The sequence below is a fragment of the Podarcis liolepis genome, assembly GCF_965112155.1.
Source record: "Podarcis liolepis genome assembly, chromosome: 16".
NCBI classification, from domain to species: Eukaryota; Metazoa; Chordata; class Lepidosauria; order Squamata; family Lacertidae; genus Podarcis; species Podarcis liolepis.
In genome coordinates, this window is record NC_139567.1 from 31357611 (window position 1) to 31379079 (window position 21469).

The window sequence follows — 21469 nt, forward strand, 5'->3', positions numbered from 1 at the left end:
CTACAATATAGGATTTCTTTCTTGAGTTTTCTTTCTTTTTCCCCCTTTCCTTGTTGCGTATAAAAGGTCCTCTCAGTCAGGCAATGGCATCAAGCATTTCAAAGATTTCTGAATAAAATAAAATAAAATAAAATAAAACAAAATAGGACATCCAGCCCAGCCTCAGCCCCATAACAATAGGTTTACACCTGGGGAAGGACCAGTAGAAGTAGAATATTTTGTTCGTGTGATACTGGGTAGATGAGCAGAGGAAAAGGAGAACAAGACTCCGATGGCTGAACACAGGAGAGAATTTTGGCCTGTGCATGTTCTCCCATCACATCATGACAAGCTGCACCTAGCAAAGTCCACCCCTCCACCCACCTATTAAAGGTAAAACAAAGCCTTCTCCTTTGCTTTCAGTGGCCTTAAAGCAGGAGCGTCCGAGGTGGTGCCTTTGAGATGTTGTTGGACTCCCAACTCCAACTCCCAGCAGCCAGCATGGCCAGTGGTCAGGGGTGTTAGGGGGCACCATTGCTGGCTACACCTGCCTTCAATCTACTGCATAGTCAAGAAGCCAGCTCCACTTCTAAGAGAAGCAGTAAAACATAATTGAGACATGACTTTAGAGTCGCCTCCAGCTGTTTTGAACTACTGTATACAACTCCCATTAGCCTCAGCCATGGTAGAACAAAACAGCTAGAGGGCACCTGGTTGGGGAAGACTGCTGCAGAGTTTCAGACATCCAACAGTTTCAGTTTTCAGCATTAACTCTGAAATCATTGTAGCTCATCCATCCTTTAGCCACCAATCAGTTCTGTCATTCTGCAGGAATTTATTTGGTTCTCCCAATGTCATTTGTTGCTTTTCTACAAACAAAACACTAAACATATTAAACAATCAATATTTGATCATAATGTTTTAAAACACAATTTAATAGGCTGCATGTACAGAATCCACAAAGAATGTCCTGTTTACAATTAATCAGCCCAGTCAATTCTTTTGCTTTTTGGCCAGTGTATCTGGAGTTTTCACCAAGCTGTTTCCATTGTTTGGAATTTCTCCAAACCCTTGGAGAAGGAACGTGATTTCTGAATGTAATCTCTGCCGGCGGTGGGGTGGGGGCAGTTCTCGAAGGTACTGGAGGCATCCCGCAAGTTGCAGCTGCTCCTGAAACTCTTCTAGGACTCTGGAGTAAAAGCCATTTGTCCCAGAGTTTCAAATGTCTGACACTTCCTTAAATAGAATGGGAAGGAGCAGAGTACATTTTAGGGGGTGGGGTGGGGGGAATCCAGGGGGGCTATTTGCATTTCTTTTTCGCTATTTAAAAGGCCCTCCTTCAGTCTTGCCCGAGATCGGTGCACATTTTGGACACACATTTCAGCAAATTGTTCAGACCCGTCCATTGTGCTCAGTTTAAAGCCAATCATTGTTTCAGGAAGTTAGACCTTCACCCCTGAGGTCTTTCACACTGTGCTACAGTCCTGGATCTGTGACCATTTCATTGAGCTATATATATATACCTATCTATCCGACGCCCAGGCAGGCATATCAGTCTACTTACACAAAGAAAGAAGTGCTTGCAGTTCATTGATCGAAGGGAAAACAGCCAATATTGGTGAATAATCTCAGAGTTTGGAAACTGCAGAAGGTATGGAAATCTGGGTAGTAAGGGGGTAGGAACTGAAATCAAATAGCAGATTGATGCTGGTGGTTGTGTTGAAAATCAGCCTTGGGTTTTGTTTTCATTGGGGATGGAATGTGAGATTGTGTCAGGCGATAGTGACATATCCCAGAGGCATATTGTGGCTGGCCAAATATAGCTGCTTACGGGAGAGTCTGCTGTGGGAAAGGCGATGGAAGAATTTTGGAGCCACCTGAAAAAGGAGCAAGCAAATTTTCTTGGCAACAGCTTTCAGAGATTTAAAGCCCACACATACACATAATACACACAAACACACGTACACATATATATTGATTGATTGATTGATTGATTGATTGGCTTTTGAGACTGTAGATGTAAAAAGTCAAGCAAAAGAAATATTAAAAATCAAGCAAAATAATGATCAAGCAAAATAATCAAGCAAAAGCAAATTTAAAAAACCATACCTGCAATCATCATAACTTTGACTGAGTGACGTACATCAGCCACATGTGATACCTCAGCTTAGAGGGAAAAGGCAAGGGAGAAGGGGCTCAACAGTAGTATATAAAATTATGCAGTGTGGGGAGAAAGTGGAGGATGACCCAAATGGTCAAGGGGATGGAATGACTCGCCTGTGAGGAAAGGCTGCAGCATTTGAGATGTTTTAGTTTAGAGGAAAGCTGAGAAAGAAGTGACATGATGGATTACAAAATTATGAAAGTGGATATAGAAATGTTTCTCTCCCTTTCTCACCTCTACATAGATAGATGCTCAGGAGCAGTGTGTGTGTGTGTGTGTGTGTGTGTGTGTGTGTGTGTGTGTGTTGGAATTAGCCTATTGCACAAAGGTTAAATTCCTACCTGTTGCTCCTCCCACTTTTGCCTCTGGCTCCGCCCACCCAGGAGTTTGCCCAGAAAGGAATGCACCCTCCTGTTGATGGAGAGGGCCAGGCAGAGAGGACTCGAGGGCCTATCCCTTTCCTAGACAGATGGTGTTGGTTTCTTTTCCTAGATGGATAACGCTTCGCAGCTGAAAGAGGAGGGAAATAAGTATTTCCAAGGCAATGATTATGAGAATGCTATCAAAAGCTACACCAAAGCCCTGAAGGTCGCCAACGATAAATCGCTTCAGGCAGTGTTGTTCCGAAACCGGGCAGCTTGTTTCCTGAAAAAGGTAAAGCGAATGAGATTAAATGCCGGGTAGCTTAACGGTTAGAGCATGAGACTCTTAATCTCAAGGTTGTGGGTTCAAGCCCCACATTGGGCAAAAGATTCCTGCATTGCAGGGGATTGGAGTTGATGACCGTGTGGTCCCATCCAACTCTACAGTTCTAGGATTATTGATGAGGAAATTCCCCATAAAATGGGAATCAATTAGGATAGGCATTCAAATCTAATACAAGAAAATAGAGATATTGTTATGCATCAGTGCAGTAGTCCAACTACTGTTGAACTTCAGATGTCAATGGGAAGTCGTTTTATGAAGTTGTGAGTGAGTTGTGTAGATACTGATTATTGAAGAAGTTGACTTGCTTTTGCAGTAGTCAACCTTGAAAAGGTGTTGCGGCAGGGGGTGGGGAAGAGAATTCGGCTGAGATCAAAGCCAGCCATCTCAGTAATTGATTCCAGCCATTTTTCTTCCCAAATTCTTAGGAGAACTATGCCCAGGCAGCATCAGACGCATCTAGAGGTAAGTCAAACGATGGCTCTGTCATTTCAGATTAAGCTCCACAAACCCAAACCTTTTTTAAAAAGTACACAGACGGGACAGTCCCTGTTCGCTTACTTGCAATCTGAATGGCATGGCATAATAGGAAAAAGGGATGAGAAAGAGAAAAAACAAACAAACTTCAGCAGCCAAAAGGAGCTGGTCTTTCAGCAGAGCCACATGGAGTGGCTACCAAATGCTTCAGCCAGATGGAATAGCTGCTGCAAGGTGACAGTTGTCATTTGCTAATTCCCCACTAGCTATCGACATCAATGCTTCTGATATTAAGGCCTTATACCGACGTAGCCAAGCTCTGGAGAAGCTGGGCAAGCTGGATCAGGCCTTCAAAGATATCCAGAGGTGTGCCACTATTGAGCCCCGGAATAAAAACTTCCAAGAGACCCTCCGGCGTCTAGGAGCCTCTATCCAGGAGAAGGTAAGCACAGAGTAAGGTTGGCACACTGGTCAATTGACTGGTCAGAGACTTCACCCACTGCCTGTTTTGTTTTTTGTTTTTTCAAGTTTTTAATTAATTTTCCAAATTTATAACAAACAGATAGGAAAAAGAAAATCAAAAAACAAACCAACAAACCAACAAACATTTATCCTGATTATAATAATTCCACTTTTGTTAACATTGTTAGGTGACTTCCTCGAATCCCCCTGGCTGAGTTTCCATATAAATCATTGTAACAGTTTTCCAAAACTATTTTCCCATAAAACTTTTTTTTTATAAAATTTTTATTAGTTTTTCACAATTTTTATACAAACAAACATTGCACATCACAAACAAACACACACATAAACAAACACGTATAATTACAAATCCTTTTTTCTTGAGCCTTATTTCAGCGACTTCCCCGTACCTCCCCTTTCTGCGTCCCAATTTTCAAATTAATTTCAGCAAATCCTACCCCTTAATTTTAACATATTTTCCTTGCTCTTTCTCTTTAACTTAATCTTTTACTGTTGTAATCCCTTTTATCTAAAACCTCAACATTTTAGCCTTCCTCAATTTTACAATGTTTCTATTTTCCCATAAAGCTTACTTGGTCAATTAACATCTTACTTTCTTCTCATTTTTAACTTTAACATTATATTTTACACATCACATTTTCAAATCCTAGGCCTATTTGGTACTCGCAAGTAATTCTAATTATATTATCTTAAGATATTTAGCTAAATAATCTTTTAATTTCTTCCACTCCTCTTGGTGCTCCTCCTCCCTCTGGTCATGGACTTTTCAGATCAGGTCGGCTAGCTCTGAAAATTCCATCATCTTCATCTGCCATTCCTCCACTGTTGGTACTTCTTGTAATTTCCAATTTTTGGCCAGCAAAATTCTAGCTGCAGTTGTGGCATACAAAAACAATCTAACATCTTTTCCAACTGCCTGTTTTTGGACCATGGTCAGCTAATGTCAAATGTTCCAAGAATGCCACTATGTGGATGGCAGCTAACTTTTTTAAGAAGAAGAAAAAGTCACAATGATAGCATTTATTATTTCCTGGGCCCCTGGCTCTAGAATGTGGAGTGTCATTTGCAATATTGTGCAGATACAAGAAGAGAACATATAAAGCACCATAATAGCACTTTGCACAGTCACGGCCTCCCTCAAAGAATTCTGGGAACTGTAGTTTGTTAAGGGGTGCTAGAGAGTTGTTATTCCTCTCCCAGAGCTACAACTTCCAGAGTGCTTTAATAGTCAATCCCACTTCATGAGTAACTCTGGGAACTGTAGCTCTGGGAGGGGAACAGGTGGTCTGTTAATGGCTCTCAGCACCCTTAATGAACTACATTTCCCAGGTTGCTTTGGGGGAAGCCATGTCTGTTTAAAGTAGAATGATGCCACATTAACTATATAGCTCAGTTCTGCTGAATCAAGTTGCTCACTTAGAGCTCTCCATGGTCCTGAATTCCTGAACTGCCATATTTTGTTGGTGCTGAAGTGTCCTCTCTCACAACTACAATTTCCAGAGTTCCCTGTAAAGAGGGATAGATTGTTAACTTCCCTGGGAACTATAGCACTGGGAGGGGGACTAGGGAGGTTTCCTAGCAACTCACAGCACCCTTAACATACTACAGTTTCCAGGATACTTTGGGGGAGAAGCCATGACTCCCCCAAGTGGTATCATAGCGTTTTCAATGAATGGTGTGAATGTGGCCTCTGACAGTGGGTATTGGGGGTATGACTAGGGAGGGTGGGGAGTCCCAAGGACCAAAGAAAGAAGGCCAGAGGGCCACATTTCACCCTTGGGCCTGAGGTTGCTCACTACTTGTTCTAGTCTAACTCATATCTTGTTTCCCAACTGACCTGGTGCAGCTGCGTGTCCAGTTCTCTACCGATGCCAGGGTCCAGCAAATGTTTGAGATCCTGCTAGATGAGAAGAGTGAGAAAGAGAAGCGAGAGAAGGTGAGGATTGATTGATTAACAATCCAAAAGTGTGGCAGAAGGGTATTGCATCGTACCATATAAAAAGCAAACAAACAGTAGACAACAAGAGAAAGAAATGGTGATACGCCAATATAAAAAGCAAGACATCCATATTTCCCAAGCAGGCATGAATGATGAATGTTGAGCATTTATGTCTAAAGCAAAGGAAATAAAAATCCCACCAGTGTTCCAGATCCTCCACCACCCTGGAAAATACAGCTTATGTGTGACTTCCCCGCCCTGCCCCCTTGCAATAGCCAAAGTCCATAAATTCCTTTATAATAAGTAAGATTTCTGTCCTGGCTTCCAGTTATTGAAGAACAAGAACTCCGAAGAGGATTCTTCCCAAAGGCTTTCATGCTTAAATCTGTGTGATATGTATGCAGAAACACTGGTCAAACCTATTACTTATTTCATAAAATGTATACACTGCTTCATTGCAAAAAAAAAAAAAAAAGCCGTCAAAGCAGTTTTTTTTAAAGATAAAAAATAACCAATAAGAAGAATTAGCAACAATTTAAAATCTTCAAAAAGTTACCGTATTTTTCATACCATAGGGCGCACCGGCCCATAGGGCGCACCTAGTTTTTTGGGGGGGAAATAAAGGGGAAAAATTTATTTTCCCCCCAGGCGCGAGGCTGGGGCTGGGGTGGGGGAAGCCCGAGCTTCCCCTGACCCCAGCCCCCAGAACAGGCTGCTATCCGCAAGCCTAGGGAGCCCGGCGGGAAGGCTTCGGGATGCAGGCTGCTATCCGCAAGCCTAGGGAGCCCGGCAGGAACTCCCGCGGGCTCCCAAGGCTTGCGGATAGGTTCCTGAAGCCTGGAGAGTGAGAGGGGTTGGTGTGCACCGACCCCTCTCGCTCTCCAGGCTTCAGCAAAAGCCTGCATTCGCCCCATAGGACGCACACACATTTCCCCTTCATTTTTGGCGGGGGGAAAGTGCGTCCTATAGGGCGAAAAATACGGTAAATTAACAATAAACTAAAAGCAGATTAAAACCCGCATCAATTTTCTAAATATCTGGGTAGGTTTGCCTAAACAAATATATATCTTTTGGAGTTTATATAGCCATTCAATTATGTCAATTGCCATTTCTTTTTAAAAACCAGGCTGCAAACAATCTCATTGTCCTCGGCCGGGAGGAAGCGGGTGCAGAGAGGATATTCCAGAACAATGGCCTGAACCTGCTACTGAGGCTGATAGACACAAAAAACCCAGAGCTAGTCCTTGCAGCGATAAGGACCCTTTCAGGGATGTGCACAGACCATAAGGCAAGGGTAAGTGTTCTCTGAGGTTGCCTGGTTCACACATCACCCTCTGCTCTACACCCTCCCCCCTGGTCCCAGGCCCACTGTTGACCAAATCCTAACTTTACTTTATGTTCTTTGTATCATGCCTTTCTCTCAGCACAGGCATAAATTAAGGCAGATACGACTAAAGTACACAATACATATATGCGTGTGTGTGTATAGTTTTAAGGAATTAAATAAGTAACCATATTAAAACGGCATAGAGGACACTTAAAAACATTTAAAAGGACAAATAGAAAAGTACAACACTCAGAAGACACTACCAGAACAGTCAGTGAGTGGCAAATGCGCTGTTGGAACTGGGGGCGGGGATCATAGAGGGGTCCAGGCAAGCCTCCCATGGAAGAGAGCTCCACAACCTGGGAGCAGCCACAGGAAAGGCCTTCTCCTTCCCCACCCTTCCAAGGGACATGGGTGGCGCTGTGGTCTAAACCACTGAGCCTCTTGAGCTTGCCGATTAGAAAGTTGATGGTTCAAATTCCTGCAATGGGGTGAGCTCCCATTGTTCTGTCCCAGCTCTTTCCAACCCAGCAGTTTGAAAGCACACCAGTGCAAGTAGATAAATAGGTACCGCTGTGGCGGGAGGTAAGCGGCATTTCCCTGCACTCTGGTTTCCATCATGGTGTTCCGTTGCACCAGAAGCGGTTTAGTCATGCTGGCCACATGACCCGAAAAACTGTCTATGGACAAACACCAGCTCCCTTGGCCTGAAAGCAAGATGAGCACCGCAACCCCATAGTCGCCTTTGACTGGACTTAACCATCCAGGGGTCCTTTACCTTTACCTTTCCCCACTCTCCCACAGGATGGACCAACAGTCTGTCTTGATGCAAGGTATCCTCCTGAGGCCCCGTGTTCCTGTGAATTTGTCCAGTCCTCTTTTTAAGTCACCCAAGTTAGTGGCTGCCACTGCCTCCTGTAGGAATGAGTTTCATAGTTTTAACTCTGCATCAGCATGAGAAAACACGGTCAGGTAAATCAGACAAAATCAATCTCTGTTTCGCTGGACAGGCAACAGCCATCCTTCACATGCTGGGAATTGACAATATCTGCCTGTGGATGTCCACAAACCATGAAGAGATCTCGCTGGCTGTCTCCAACCTCCTGCAGGCCATCATTGACTCGTTAACCGGGGAAGGCAAGAAGGAAGAGCATGGAAAAGAGGATGCCTTGGTGCTGGGTAATTATTGGCAACTTTGCTAAAAGATGCATTGATAAGTGCTGATCTGAGCGTTAAAGATTTTGGCGGGAAACCATGCTCTGAGTTCGAGTTCTTCATCCACCTGGAGGGCATCAGGAAAGCTGATATGAATGAAAGTTAGTCCCTGTGCATATTAATTATTTACAAAAATATTTATGTCATTAAAATAATCAAAGAGGTTTACAGCCTTTAGGTTACCAACAAATGGACTACAATGGCCAGGCTGTCCCTGTTCAGAAATGGATGGATATTAACAGCTACACCAATCATTTTCCAGTAATAACCGTGTTTTGCCCAACTTTCTTTTTTTTTGCACAGACACAAAGAAGGACCTGAAGGCAGTCACAATGCGCCTCCTGGACATGCTCCCCAATAAAAAGGTGTCTGGACAAGGCCGAGACCGTGCTCTCAATTTGCTCAATAAGAACATACCGAGGAAGGACCTGAGAATCCATGACAACAGCAGAACCCTGTTTGTCATTGACAACGGTAAGCCCAGCGCCAATATCCTCTTTTCCTGCTGGTCCAGATCTGACAACAGGTAGAGAGAGGCACTGTGGCACAATAGTTAGAGTGTTGGACTATGACCTGAGAGACCAGGGTTTGAATCCCCACTCAGCCAGGAAGCTCCCTGGGGAACCTAGGGCCGGTCACTCACTGTCTCTCAACCTCACTATCCCACAGAGTTGTTGTGGGGATTAAATAGGAAGAAGGAGAACCACAGACACCACCTTGAGCTCCTTGGAAGAAAGGAGGCTTCGGCCCAATATACCTGAAGGGGTGTCTTCACCCCCATCGTTCAGCCCAGACACTGAGGTCCAGCGCCAAGGGACTTCTGGCAGTTCCCTCACTGCGAGAAGTGAGGTTACAGGGAACCAGGCAGAGGGCCTTCTCGGTAGTGGCACCCACACTGTAGAATGCCCTCCAGCCAGATGTCAAGGAAATAAACAACCCTCTGACTTCTAGAAAACATCGGAAGGCAGCCCTGTTTAGGAAAGTTTTTAGTGTTTGATGTTTTATTGTGTTTTTAATATTCTGTTGGGAGCCGCCCAGAGTGGCTGGGGAAACCCAGCCAGATGGACAGGGTATAAATAATAAATTGTTGTTGTTGTTGTTGTTGTTGTTGTTTAGAACTAGAAGCCACAGAGCTATATCTGATTCCCATAAGGGGACTCTCTTAGATGCCAACTCCAGAGGAAGATACAAAGCTCCTTAGAGTCAGACCATTGCTCCCTCTAGCCCAGTGTTGTCTACACAGGCTGGCAGAAGCTCCTGAGGGGTTCAGGCAGGGGAATTCTCAGCTCTGCTTGGAGATGTTATTGGGGATTGAACCTAGGGCCTTCTGTATGCAGAGTACGTACTCAATCGCTGAGCCCTGTCCAAGGTTGCATCTCTGCATTTGAGTCTAAACTGGCCCTGTATTCGCTCCCTCCCCCCTGCTCTGCTCCCAGGTCTCAAGAAGATCCTGAAGGTTGCTGGCCAGATCCCTGACATGCCAAACTGCCTCCCTTTGACTGAGAACACCCAGCTGACAGCTTCGGTGCTCCTGAACAAGCTGTATGATGATTTGCGGTGTGACCCAGAGAGGGATAACTTCAGACTGCTCTGCGAAGAGTATATCCAGTGAGTAAGGGGGCTGTGTGTCCTGCTTTACAAAGGACAGGACTTCTCTACTTGAAGGCATTTGAAGAGCTGCCCATTTCAAGCCTGGTTTAAAGATAACTCCAAGAAGGGAGGGCAGTTCAGCTGGGGAGGAGGGAGGCTTGAAGTTGACCAACCACAGTGAGCACCTACACAGGTCCACCTGGTTACAGGAAGAATATAAGAACATAAGAAGAGCCTGCTGGATCAGGCCAATGGCCCATCTAGTCCAGCATCTTGTTCTCAGAGTGGCCAACAAAAGGGAAACCCACAAGCAGGACCTGAGCATAAGAGCACTCTTCCCTCCTGAAGTCTCCAGCGACTGGTACTCAGAAACATTGCTGCCTTGAACTGTGGGGGCAGAGCATAGCCATTGTGGCTAATAGCCATTGATAGCTCTCTCCTCCACAAGTTTGCCCAATCCCCTTTTAAATCCATCCAGGTTGGTGGCCATTCCTGTCTCCTGTGGCAGGGAGTTCCATAGTTTAACCATGCACTGTGTGGAGAAGTCATTCATTTTACCTGTCCCCAAAATCCCAACATTCAGCTTTATTGGATGACCGTGAGGTCTACCATTAAGAGAGGGAGAATAACGTCTCCATGCCACATGTCATTTGATAGTCTCCCTCCACCAGGGTGAGATGCAGGGCTTTTTTCCAGCCAGAGCTCACTAGAGTTCAGCTCCAGCCCCTCTCAGGCAGGTGGGTGCCCTTGCCATTCTAAGAGAACAAGGGAGGTGTTTGTGGTGAGCTCTGGCACCTCTTTTTCTAGAAAAAATAGTACCGGTGAAATGGATTGTATTTCTAATTAAATCATGGGTGGATATCCTGAGTTTCCCCAAACCCCAATGGGCCATTTTGATGGGTAGGTAGGGACACCATTTTTTAATATTTTTTTTGCATTTGATATCCCGCTTTATCACTACCCAAAGGAGTCTCAAAGCGGCTAACATTCTCCTTTCCCTTCCTCCCCCACAACAAACACTCTGTGAGGTGAGTGGGGCTGAGAGACTTCAGAGAAGTGTGACTAGCCCAAGGTCACCCAGCAGCTGCATGTGGAGGAGCTGGGAATCGAACCTGGTTCCCCAGATTACGAGACTACCACTCTTAACCACTACACCACACTGGCTCTCAATGCCTTCCACAATGCCTCTCACCATGCCTTCCACTTCCTTCCTTCCTCTGCTTTTCCATGTTTCTAGGAGCAAAATTGACCCCCAGGACATGGACAAGACTCTGCACGCCATCCAGACGGTGTCTGGGGTCCTGCAGGGGCCTTTTGATTTGGGGAACAAACTGCTGGGCATGAAAGGGGTCATGGAGATGATGGTAGCTCTCTGCGGCTCCGAGCGAGAGATCGATCAGCTGGTGGCCGTGGAAGCCCTGATCCACGCTTCGACCAAGTTGAGCCGGGCCACCTTCATCATCACCAACGGGATCAGCTTGCTGAAGGAAATCTACAAGAAGACCCAGAATGAGAAGATCAAGATCAGAGCTCTGGTGGTCAGTTCTCCTGGCTCAGGGGTGGGTGGGGAACAGTGGGGAACCCTGTTCCCCTCAGTCACTGGGGCACCCTTGCCTCCCCTGCAAAGATGGAATGCCACCAGTGAGATGGTTGATTATCCTTAATGCAGGAAGGCTTTTCCTAAGGCAAGGTTTAATGTTCTCCCTTCTAGTGTTATTAGATGACAGATATAACAAAACCCCAATGAACAGCAGTTGCTGTCCTTGTAGCAATGCTGAGGTCCATCATGCATGTCCTTCCCTGATGCAGTTTCAATCAAGAGACTAGGAAAGACTTAATACACCCCCTCCCTGGCCACTCTTATGATCACTTTGCTATTGGTTCCCAAAAACAAGTCACAGAGCAAATGGCAACATTTTTTAATATGGCCTTCTTAGAATCGTAGAATTGTAGAGCTGGAAGGGACCATGAGAGTTATCTGGTCCAACTTCCTGCGATGTAGAAATCCTTTTGCCCAACATAGGGCTCAAACCCACGATCCTAAGATTAAGAGTCTCGTGCTCTACCAACTGAACTATCCTAGTACCACTTGTGATTTAGACCACATGATTTCTGTCTGTTTATGTTGCAAACCACCCTGCGATCTTTGGATAAAGGGTGGTATAACAACAACAACAACAACAACAACAACAACAACAACAACAACAACAACAACAACAACAACATCCTATTTAGGATTATAATTCTGTGTTTTAGTTGTATTAAGGTGTGCTAATGTTGTTGTCAATTGTTATAAAATAGTTACAGAATGCTGACTAAAAATGAAGAGAAGGAGAGTTTGGATTTGATATCCCGCTTTATCACTACCCTAAGGAGTCTCAAAGCGGCTAACATTCTCCTTTCCCTTCCTCCCCCACAACAAACACTCTGTGAGGTGAGTGGGGCTGAGAGACTTCAGAGAAGTGTGACTGGCCCAAGGTCACCCAGCAGCTGCATTTGGAGGAGCAGGGAAGCGAACCCAGTTCCCCAGATCACAAGTCTATCGCTCTTAACCACTACATCACACTGGCTGGGCGATGTATCTTTTGGGGGGAAGGTGTATAGGATCTGTACCAAACCCTCCAACCTTGCAGCCAGGAAGCCTATAAAACCTAAAGCCAAACGATTTGAGCTGTAGGTGGAGGCCTACATTTTGAAGTACATGCCACAGCAGAGTTTCATTTCTAAAAGGGGGGTGGGTGTGGCTATGCCAGTGCAATACTGAGCCCACCAATACCTCCTTGATTCTCTTCCCAGGGCCTTTGCAAGCTGGGCTCCGCCGGGGGCACAGACTACGGCCTGCGACAGTTTGCCGAAGGGTCAACAGAAAAGCTGGCCAGGCAGTGCCGGAAGTGAGTGGCAGAAAACCGACCTCGGGGACGAGGGGTGGAGGAGTTGGGAGAACAGATGCTGCCTCTCTCGGTCTCACAAGTTTGCATGCCAGACTAATTGCTAGCTCCTCCCAGTCACTTTCTGGAAGCATATTCTTCAAACATCCCAGCAAGACTCTTAGGTCCATGTGGTGTTTAATATCCTAGCATTTCTGCAACAAAATCACATCTTCCATTCTCTGGTAACTTCCAGATTGGATTGCTGCAGTGCGTTCCACATGGGGCTGCCCTTGAACATTATCCGGAAACTTCACTCGGTCCAAAATACAGCTGCCAGATTACTGGCTGGGCTTCCATTTAAATCTGATATAAACCCTGTTTTGAAACAGCTGCAGTGGTATTGGTGTTTAAAGCCCTAAATGACTCAGGCCCCAAATGCCTGAAAGACCACACCCTTTCCTACAGACCCTCTCAGGTGCTGAGATCAGCAAATTAGGCCCTCTTGGTAGTTCCTCCACCCTCAGAGACCTGTGGGGGCTGGCCTGGGAGAGAGCCTTCTCTGTGGTGGCCCCTAAGCTATGGAGCTCCCTCCTCACAGAGATGTGTCTGGCACCTTCACTGCGCAGCTTCTGGAGAATGTTGAAGGTGCACCTCTTTACTCTGGCCTTTGGCACTGAGGTGTATGGTTTTAGGACCCACCTTATTTTAATGAAGGTTGTTTTAAATTGTTTAAAATATTGTATTTTAATTCTGTAACCCGCCCTGGGATGAGAGAGAGAGAGAGAGAACAACAATAATACTGTTTTGCAAATAATCTGGATATTTAAAGAGTCCAAGGACATCAGCTTAAAATCTGTTCTCCTCCAATACCTTCTCCAACATTTGCCTTACTGAGCCTCATCTTCCTTGCCTCGTTCCTTCAGATGGCTATGCAACCCCGCCATTGACACCCGCACAAGGAAGTGGGCTATAGAAGGTCTTGCTTACTTGACCCTGGATGCTGATGTTAAGGATGACTTTGTGGAGGATGAGCCGGCCATGCAAGCCATGTTTGAATTAGCCAAGGTAGGCTGTATGCACTTGCGGGAATGCCACATACATGCAGATCGTTGCGGCCCTAATTGCCCACTGCTGTAGTTTTTCACATTATTTTCACAAAATAATGTCCCAGGTGGCTCAACTGAACAAATATAAATCATAAGCATAATGGAAATAGAAATAATCACAATTCTTTGATATGCAGAACCGGCACTGTTAATAGATGCCACATAAATCCTTTCCACATTTGTAAAATATAGTGTATTTTAAAATATAGTGTATTTTAAAATGGGGTTTCAGAGATTTTAGGGGTTTTTGAATGTTTTATGTAGTTTTATGTAGTTTTTATGTAGTTTTATGTAGTTTTTCAATTTCATTGTTCTGCATGGGACAATGACAATAAAGATATCGTATATATCGTATATATCGTAAAAACTCAATCTTTTAGATATGCAACCCTTGGACTGGACAAAGGTTTCCCTTGCTTTCAAAGTCTCTCTCACTTTAAATACTTGATTTTATCTTTTAAAAAAAACAACAACAAAAAAACAACCTTTGATTTTGCCTTTTACAGACAAGCGACAAAACCATTTTATACTCAGTGGCCACCGTCTTGGTGAACTGCACCAACAGCTACGATGTCAAGGAAATTATCCCGGAACTCGTGCAATTGGCCAAGTTTTCCAAGCAGCATGTTCCTGAGGAACACCCAAAGGTAGCCGGCCGGTCATCCTTGGCAACACCAAATGCTGTTAATAACTAGCAGGAAAGAACTCTGCCCTAGCAATGGGAGAGAATTTTTATTTGGTTTGCACTGGAAAAGCAAACCTACCTATTTTGCACTTTACGAAATAGTACCAGAACCGAAGCAAAGCCGTGCTCCAAAATTCACACCACCTTTTCCCATTGCACTTCTCCAATAAAGTATTATTTACGAAAAGACAGTTAACATATAAAACAGTTGAAAGCACAAAAACATTAAAAACCTATTAGTGAAAATAACATACAAAATGAATGTATGTAATTTCATTCTTTTTTACCCCATTATAAACATCTGGCTAATGTGTTCTCTGTGCTTCTTACCTGGGTTCTTTATTGCTGTTCATTGGCCATAATAATAAATATTGAACCTGGTTTGGAAAAGTGTTATATTAGGGGGAACGCTTTGCAAAAATGTGTGCATTATGGATATGTATATTAGGCAAAAGTGCAGACAAATGTGTATATCCAGGAGAAACTCGCATTAAAATCCTGATTAATTTTCATGAGGGCTTGTTTTAAAAAAAATCGCAACCTGATGTAGAAATATCAGGAACTGAAGAGTGGGAAAACGGGAAACTGAAATATATTTATTTATTACATTTATATACCACCTTTTCCACCAAGGCACTCAGTGAAGTGTACATGGTTTTCCTCCTCAATATTTTATCCTCACAACAACCCTGTGAGGTAGGTTGGGCTGAGAGACGACTCGCCTTTAAGGTCACACCCAGTGTGAGTGAGGATTTGAACCCTGGTTCTCCCAAGGCCCTAGTCCAACACACTAACCACTATGCCCCACCAGAAATTGACAGATCCACCCATCCCTACTCCTCCACAGAGTGGCAGGGACCAAGATTAAAGTTGGGCTTCACCACAACTCCTTACTCTCCCACAGGACAAGAAGGATTTTGTCTCAAAGCGGGTCAAACGGTTGGTCGCTGCCGGAGTCACCTCCTCCCTGGTCTGCATGGTGAAAGCGGACAGCGCCATTTTGACCGATCAGACCAAAGAGCTCTTAGCCAGGTAAGCTGCCTCGCTTCTGCCTTTTCAGAATTCTCAGGCGATAGCAGGATGCAACAGGAAAGTCGTTTTAGGAACGCCTGAAATGTCAGTGCAGGATACAAGGGTGAACAGTGATGCTAGATTCCAGAGAAGCGTCCAACAAAGTCTTGTGTCTGTTTCTGCCCTGAATGATGTTCACACGCTGAATCGGTACTTCAGGGTGAAAGCTGAAGATGTTCCTGTTAATAGCGAGGGTTGGAGGGGGGTGCCATTCATTATATGGCCAAAATGGCACCACCCAGGAATCCCCAGGAATGTTTCAGACAAACAATCAGCCCCTGCCAGCACAGAGACAGACCATTGCTTTTGGGACGTAATCAACAACAACAGGGGACACTTATCCCAAACGTATGTTTCTCTTCCAACAGAGTTTTTCTTGCTTTGTGTGAAGATGCCAAGGACCGTGGTACCATCGTTGCTCAAGGGGGTGGAAAGGTAATTCTTTCAGCTTCCTATTTCAGATGCTCCTATTTAGGAATACTTTGTGCAATTAATCTGGGGACGTGGGTGGGTGGTGGTGGTGGGGCTTTTCTCCCCCCCCCCTTTTTTTGCATAATGTGCAAATAAGAATTTAGGGTAGAACGCTCAGCCAACAGGGACATTCAACTGTGAGCCTACCTGGCGTCATCACCTAATTTTTTGTTCTTAGGCCTTGATCCCGTTGGCTTTGGAAGGCACAGAAGTTGGCAAAATCAAAGCATCACACGCCCTGGCCAAGATTGCAGCCATCTCCAATCCAGACATTGCGTTCCCTGGGGAGAGGGTGAGTCAATCCATGGCATATTTGGAACATGGTTATGTTTGTGTGAACAGAGCAGAGTCCAGCAACTGGAGAGCACAAGGAGCACATTTATTACTTTAAAACAAGCAGAGAGCAACTTTTATCAGCCCAAAAGCAACATTCCCTTCCTGGACAACCTTCTAGGGTCCGAATGCCAGTGGTGGTTGGGGGCTGGAGGCAAAAGTGAGCAGAGAAAGGACTGCACATTTTCCCTTTGTGCAGGAGGCCTTTTCTTCAGAAAGGCATCTGCTCTGTTGTTGGGTGTGGCAGGGTCGGAATGGCCACAGGGCTCCAGGGTGCCCCAGGGTGACATCCATTTGCCTGCCTCTCCCACAGGTGTATGAAGTCGTGCGTCCTCTGGTCAGTTTGCTGAACACCGAGCGGGATGGGCTACAGAACTACGAGGCTCTTCTGGGTCTCACCAACTTTTCAGGGAGGAGCGACAAGCTCAGGTGATTTACAGCAGCCATTTTGTTCCCCTGGGGGATTCATGGCCTCCTGCTCTTGGTAGACGGCCTGATGTGGCCAAGATAGGGATCTATGTTTCTCATGTAAGAAGACTTATTCACACCGTGCATTGTTAAACTATGAAATCACTCCCATGGGAGGCATGCCCATCAAATGCCACAGAAAAAACAGGACATCCCATTTTTTTCTCATGAGAGAATGCTCGTCACAATCTCACACTGCACTTTTGGGGGGCATGGTGCCCCAAACACGCTTTTTTAGTGCTGTGCCCCCCCCGCACGCTTTTTAGGGGGCTGTAATCTCGCACAGCTCACATGACTCATGTGGGAGTGTGGCTCCTCAAGATGGTGCCCTGGTTTGGGGCCTCTTCATATTGGAAGGTAATGACTGGAAATATATAGTTATAATAGGTTAAGATATTAAGTGAAGATAAATGATAGAGGGTAAGGATTTGCTGAATTAACCATGTGAACTGGAATACAAAAAAGGGGGTTTGAGGAGGTCAGGAAACAAGTAAATGAAATATAAGACATGAAAATATAGATTTCTTTTTAACTTTTTTTTTACTTTTTATGTATTTTGTCTTTGTATTTTTGTATTTCTTTTTCTTTTATTATTGTTACTCTTTTTCTATTTTCTATTTTTAATTTTGTAACTTTTTATTGTCTGTAAAATTTAATAAATATCATTTTTAAAAAAAGGAAGGTATGAGGAGTCATGTGGGCAGAAGCGATGATGCAGGTCAGCTGGAATCAAATGTCACAAAGAAGCCAATGGGATACTACCTGGTGCTTCGCAAGCTGCAGACCGCAACCAGGCCTGAGAGTTAGGTGTTAGGTGCCTGTTAGGTGGAGACCAGGGATGCTAACTTGAATAAGATATTGTGGGGGCCCAGGTAAGTCCTGCCCCGCATAACTGATCACATGATGCATTGCACACACACCACTTGAATGGGAATGCCCATCAACTTTGTGGGAGCCCAGCCCCCTCAAATAGTTTATTGTGGGGGCTGAAGCCCCCATGGCCCCTCGGAGTTGGCTCCTAAAGTGGAGACCAAATTTCACCCAGACTCCCTGCCCCAAGGTTTCCTGCAGGATTCCCCCCGAGAGGTGCAGAATTTTACTACATCTTGCAATTCACATGCTAGTGTGTGCTCTGCAATTTCATACGCACACGTTGCTTCTTTCAGACAAAAGATCATCAAAGAGAAAGCCCTGCCTGACATTGAGAACTACATGTTTGAAAACCACGATCAACTTCGGCAGGCGGCCACAGAATGCATGTGCAACCTCGTGGTGAATAAAGAGGTAAAATAGCCCTTGTTACTCAATGGAGGGCAACCTGTAGCCCGAATTGGCCTGCCATGGGTTCCAATTTGGCCCACAAAGCTATAGGTCCCCCAACACTGTCCCTTTTTGTTGTGGTTAAAAAAGGTAAAGGGTAAAGGGACCCCTGACCATTAGGTCCAGTCGTGACTGACTCTGGGGTTGCGCGCTCATCTCGCTCTATAGGCCAAGGGAGCCGGCGTTTGTCCGCAGACAGCTTCTGGGTCATGTGGTCAGCATGACTAAGCTGCTTCTGGTGAACCAGAGCAGCACACGGAAACACCGTTTACCTTTCCGTCGAAGCGGTACCTATTTATCTACTTGCACTTTGACGTGCTTTCAAACTGCTAAGTTGGCAGGAGCAGGGACCGAGCAACAGGAGCTCACCCCGTCACGGGGATTTGAACCGCCGACCTTCTGATCAGCAAGTCCTAGGTCGCAAGTCCTAGGCTCTGTGGTTTAACCCACAGCGCCACCCGCGTCCCTTTTTTGTTGTGGTGGTAGTTAAGGGATAAATTAATCCAGATCTCTCTCACTTTCCCCCACCTCTGCCCCCTGCACCAGGTTCAAGAGAGATTCATAGCAGATGGGAATGACCGACTCAAACTGCTCGTGTTGCTGTGTGGCGAGGACGACGACAAAGTCCAGAACGCCGCAGCAGGAGCCCTAGCGATGCTCACGGCTGCCCACAAGAGACTCTGCCATAAGCTGACCGAAGTGGTAAGGGTCTCATTGCCCTGGAGCATTAAGCGTGTGTTGAAAGTTGCATTTGTATGAGGAAAGTTTGCAGTGCTGGGTACCTTGTAATATAGGGAAGAGGCGAGTAAGAGGTAACATGATATACGTTTATAAAACAATTCATGGCATGGAGAAATTGGATAGAGATTTTTTTTTTCTCTCCCTCTCTTATAACACTAGAACTCATGTGCAACCAATGAAGCTGATTCTGGGAAGATTCAGGACAGAGAAAAGAAAGTAGTTTGTCATGCATTGGAGAAACTATGGAACTCCCTCCTGCAGGAGGCAGTGATGGCCACCAACTTGGATGGCTTTAAAAGAGGACTGGACAAATTCATGGAGGAGAGGGCTATCGATGGCTCGGCTCTGTCGCAACAGTCAGAGGCACCAATGCTTCAGAATGCCAGTTGCTGGTACCTGCAAGAGAACAGGATGCTCGAATAGATGGGCCACTGGCCTGATCCAGCAGGCTCTTGGTTTTATGATGGCTAAAATAGAACCTTGAGGTTTTTTGGAGCTCCTGTGCCTTTAATTTGAAGCTTCCTCTTGGCTTCTACAGTGGTACCTCGGGTTAAGTACTTAATTCATTCCGGAGGTCCGGTCTTAACCTGAAACTGTTCTTAAACTGAAGACCACTTTAGCTAATGGGGGCCCCTGCTGCCGCTGCGCCACTGGAGCCCAATTTCTGTTCTTAACCTGAAGCAAAGTTCTTAACCTGAAGCACTATTTCTGGGTTAGCAGAGTGTGTAACCTGAAGCGTATGTAACCTGAAGCATATGTAACCCGAGGTACCACTGTATCTCCTAATTCTGTCCCCTTTAGTGTCTATAAATTGTCACTTCATTAATAGTTGATGTTCACCACTGCTGGGGTTCTGAGGAGCTTTCCTCAGCAGTTTTCTCATTTTCTTTTCTTCCTTTTCTATTCTGTGATTTTTTTTTAAATAACAATAATATGAAGAAATTAGTAACGAAAGCCCTCTTGTCATGCAGGAAATGCCTGAGTTAATTCAGAAATAATTCACCACTAATTTAGCCCTGAAAAGGAAGCGATTAGAGAAAAAAAGCTTGGTGAGGGGCCTCATAACAACTCTCAGCAGCCTTAACAAACTACAATACCCAAGATACTTGGGAGGAGTCATGCTTGTTAAAGTGGTATAAGGGTGTTTTACTTGTATGGTGTGGACTAGCACCTTGAAGAGTTCTGTGTAGTTACACATTTCAAAGATGTGCAAGTAACCTAGCAAATCTTATTCCTGCAGACAACCCAGTGGCTGGAGATTCTTCAGAGGCTCTGCCTCCATGACAAGCTCAACGTACAGCACCGTGGGCTCGTGATTGTTTACAACATAATCCATGCAGACCAAGAGCTGGCTAAGAAACTAGTGGAGAGTGAGATGCTGGAAATCCTGACCATTGTTGGGAAGCAGGCTGATGACCCCCAGAAGCAGCATGTCCTAAAGGTGGCTCGGGAATGCCTTGTGAAGTTCATGGACTATGGAATGATCAAACCTTTGTCTCCGTCATAAGGGCAGAGGAAATCTAAGATCTAAAAAGAATGAGGACTAGAGGAGTGGCAAGGAAGTGATCCGACATGTAAAGAACTTATATTGGAAAACTGAAGCATTATTTCCAAAGCTTTGACACAATGCAAATGTTTTTGCCCACAGAAATAGCCCTCAGACTTGTTTCTTCAGGGGGAATCACAATTTGTTTCTGGCTAGCAAACCTCCTTTCCAAAGGAACTTCCTGTTAAAGTTTTGGAGCGTCAGAAAACAACCTGCAGTGTTTGAAATAACACACAAACCCCTTTTCTTTTAGAGGTTCCTGGTGTAGTTTTTATAATTATATTATGCTCACTGTCTTTTAAATGATTTGACTTGTTGGAAACTCTAACAACTTTTAACATAGACTCCTCGCTAGAGAAATTCATGTGATGGTTCTTATTATAATGTGGTGATTCTATAATAAAATAGTTGGTACAGAAAAATTGCACATTGTGCAGCTTCCTTAAAATGACAAATAGCATAATAGTGAATGGTTTGGGTAATATTGTGACATGCCATCCCAATCTCCAAATTGTTAAGAGGTTCCAGGCCCTTACTCATGGTTTTGTGTCCTTGGAATACCGTATTGGCCCAAATAAAATTCAAGGCTTATTTGCGGGTGTGGCCCACCTCCTGGCACTACCACTCTGAACGGGGAACAGGAGCGGCTGGTGCCAGCTTGGGGAGGTAGTGCCAGGAGTGCCAGGAAGCGGTTGTACCGGGAGGCGAGCGTGCAGTGTTTGGTTCCGAATATAAGCTGTGGATACAGAGTACACGTTTCACGGGGCCTCTTTTAAAAGACTCACCCTGTATATGTGTGTGTAAATAAACCATCTATCATAAAGACACCATAGTCTCTGCTGTACCTCATTTTGAAGGAAACACGAACCCTGGGTACCCCTGGAATCTCATCACTCAAGAGATTAGGGTGGCATTCAACAGTATGGTTGTTACGAACCACTGGGGGGTGGTAAACAGCAGTACAGGCAGCGACCATTTT

At 45.0% G+C, this 21469-nt stretch overlaps 1 protein-coding gene across 2 annotated transcripts; it reads left to right on the forward strand.

Annotated features, from left to right (window-relative positions):
- Positions 1-1232: 1232 nt before the first annotated feature.
- Positions 1233-20912, forward strand: UNC45B (unc-45 myosin chaperone B). Of its 2 annotated transcripts, none has more exons than XM_083479215.1 (20): positions 1233-1597; positions 2636-2797; positions 3277-3313; positions 3592-3767; positions 5655-5744; positions 6874-7041; positions 8085-8253; positions 8593-8763; positions 9726-9897; positions 11117-11417; positions 12676-12770; positions 13673-13814; positions 14362-14502; positions 15445-15572; positions 15980-16046; positions 16261-16374; positions 16729-16844; positions 18050-18167; positions 18750-18905; positions 20185-20912. In XM_083479215.1, exons 2-20 carry the CDS (start codon positions 2636-2638, stop codon positions 20449-20451), a joined length of 2790 nt encoding a protein of 929 aa, XP_083335341.1. In that variant the 5' UTR covers positions 1233-1597; the 3' UTR covers positions 20452-20912. The 2 variants fall into 2 exon arrangements, with proteins under 2 accessions (XP_083335341.1, XP_083335342.1); XM_083479216.1 differs by having other exon boundaries at positions 1507-1630.
- The last annotated feature ends 557 nt before the right edge of the window (positions 20913-21469 follow it).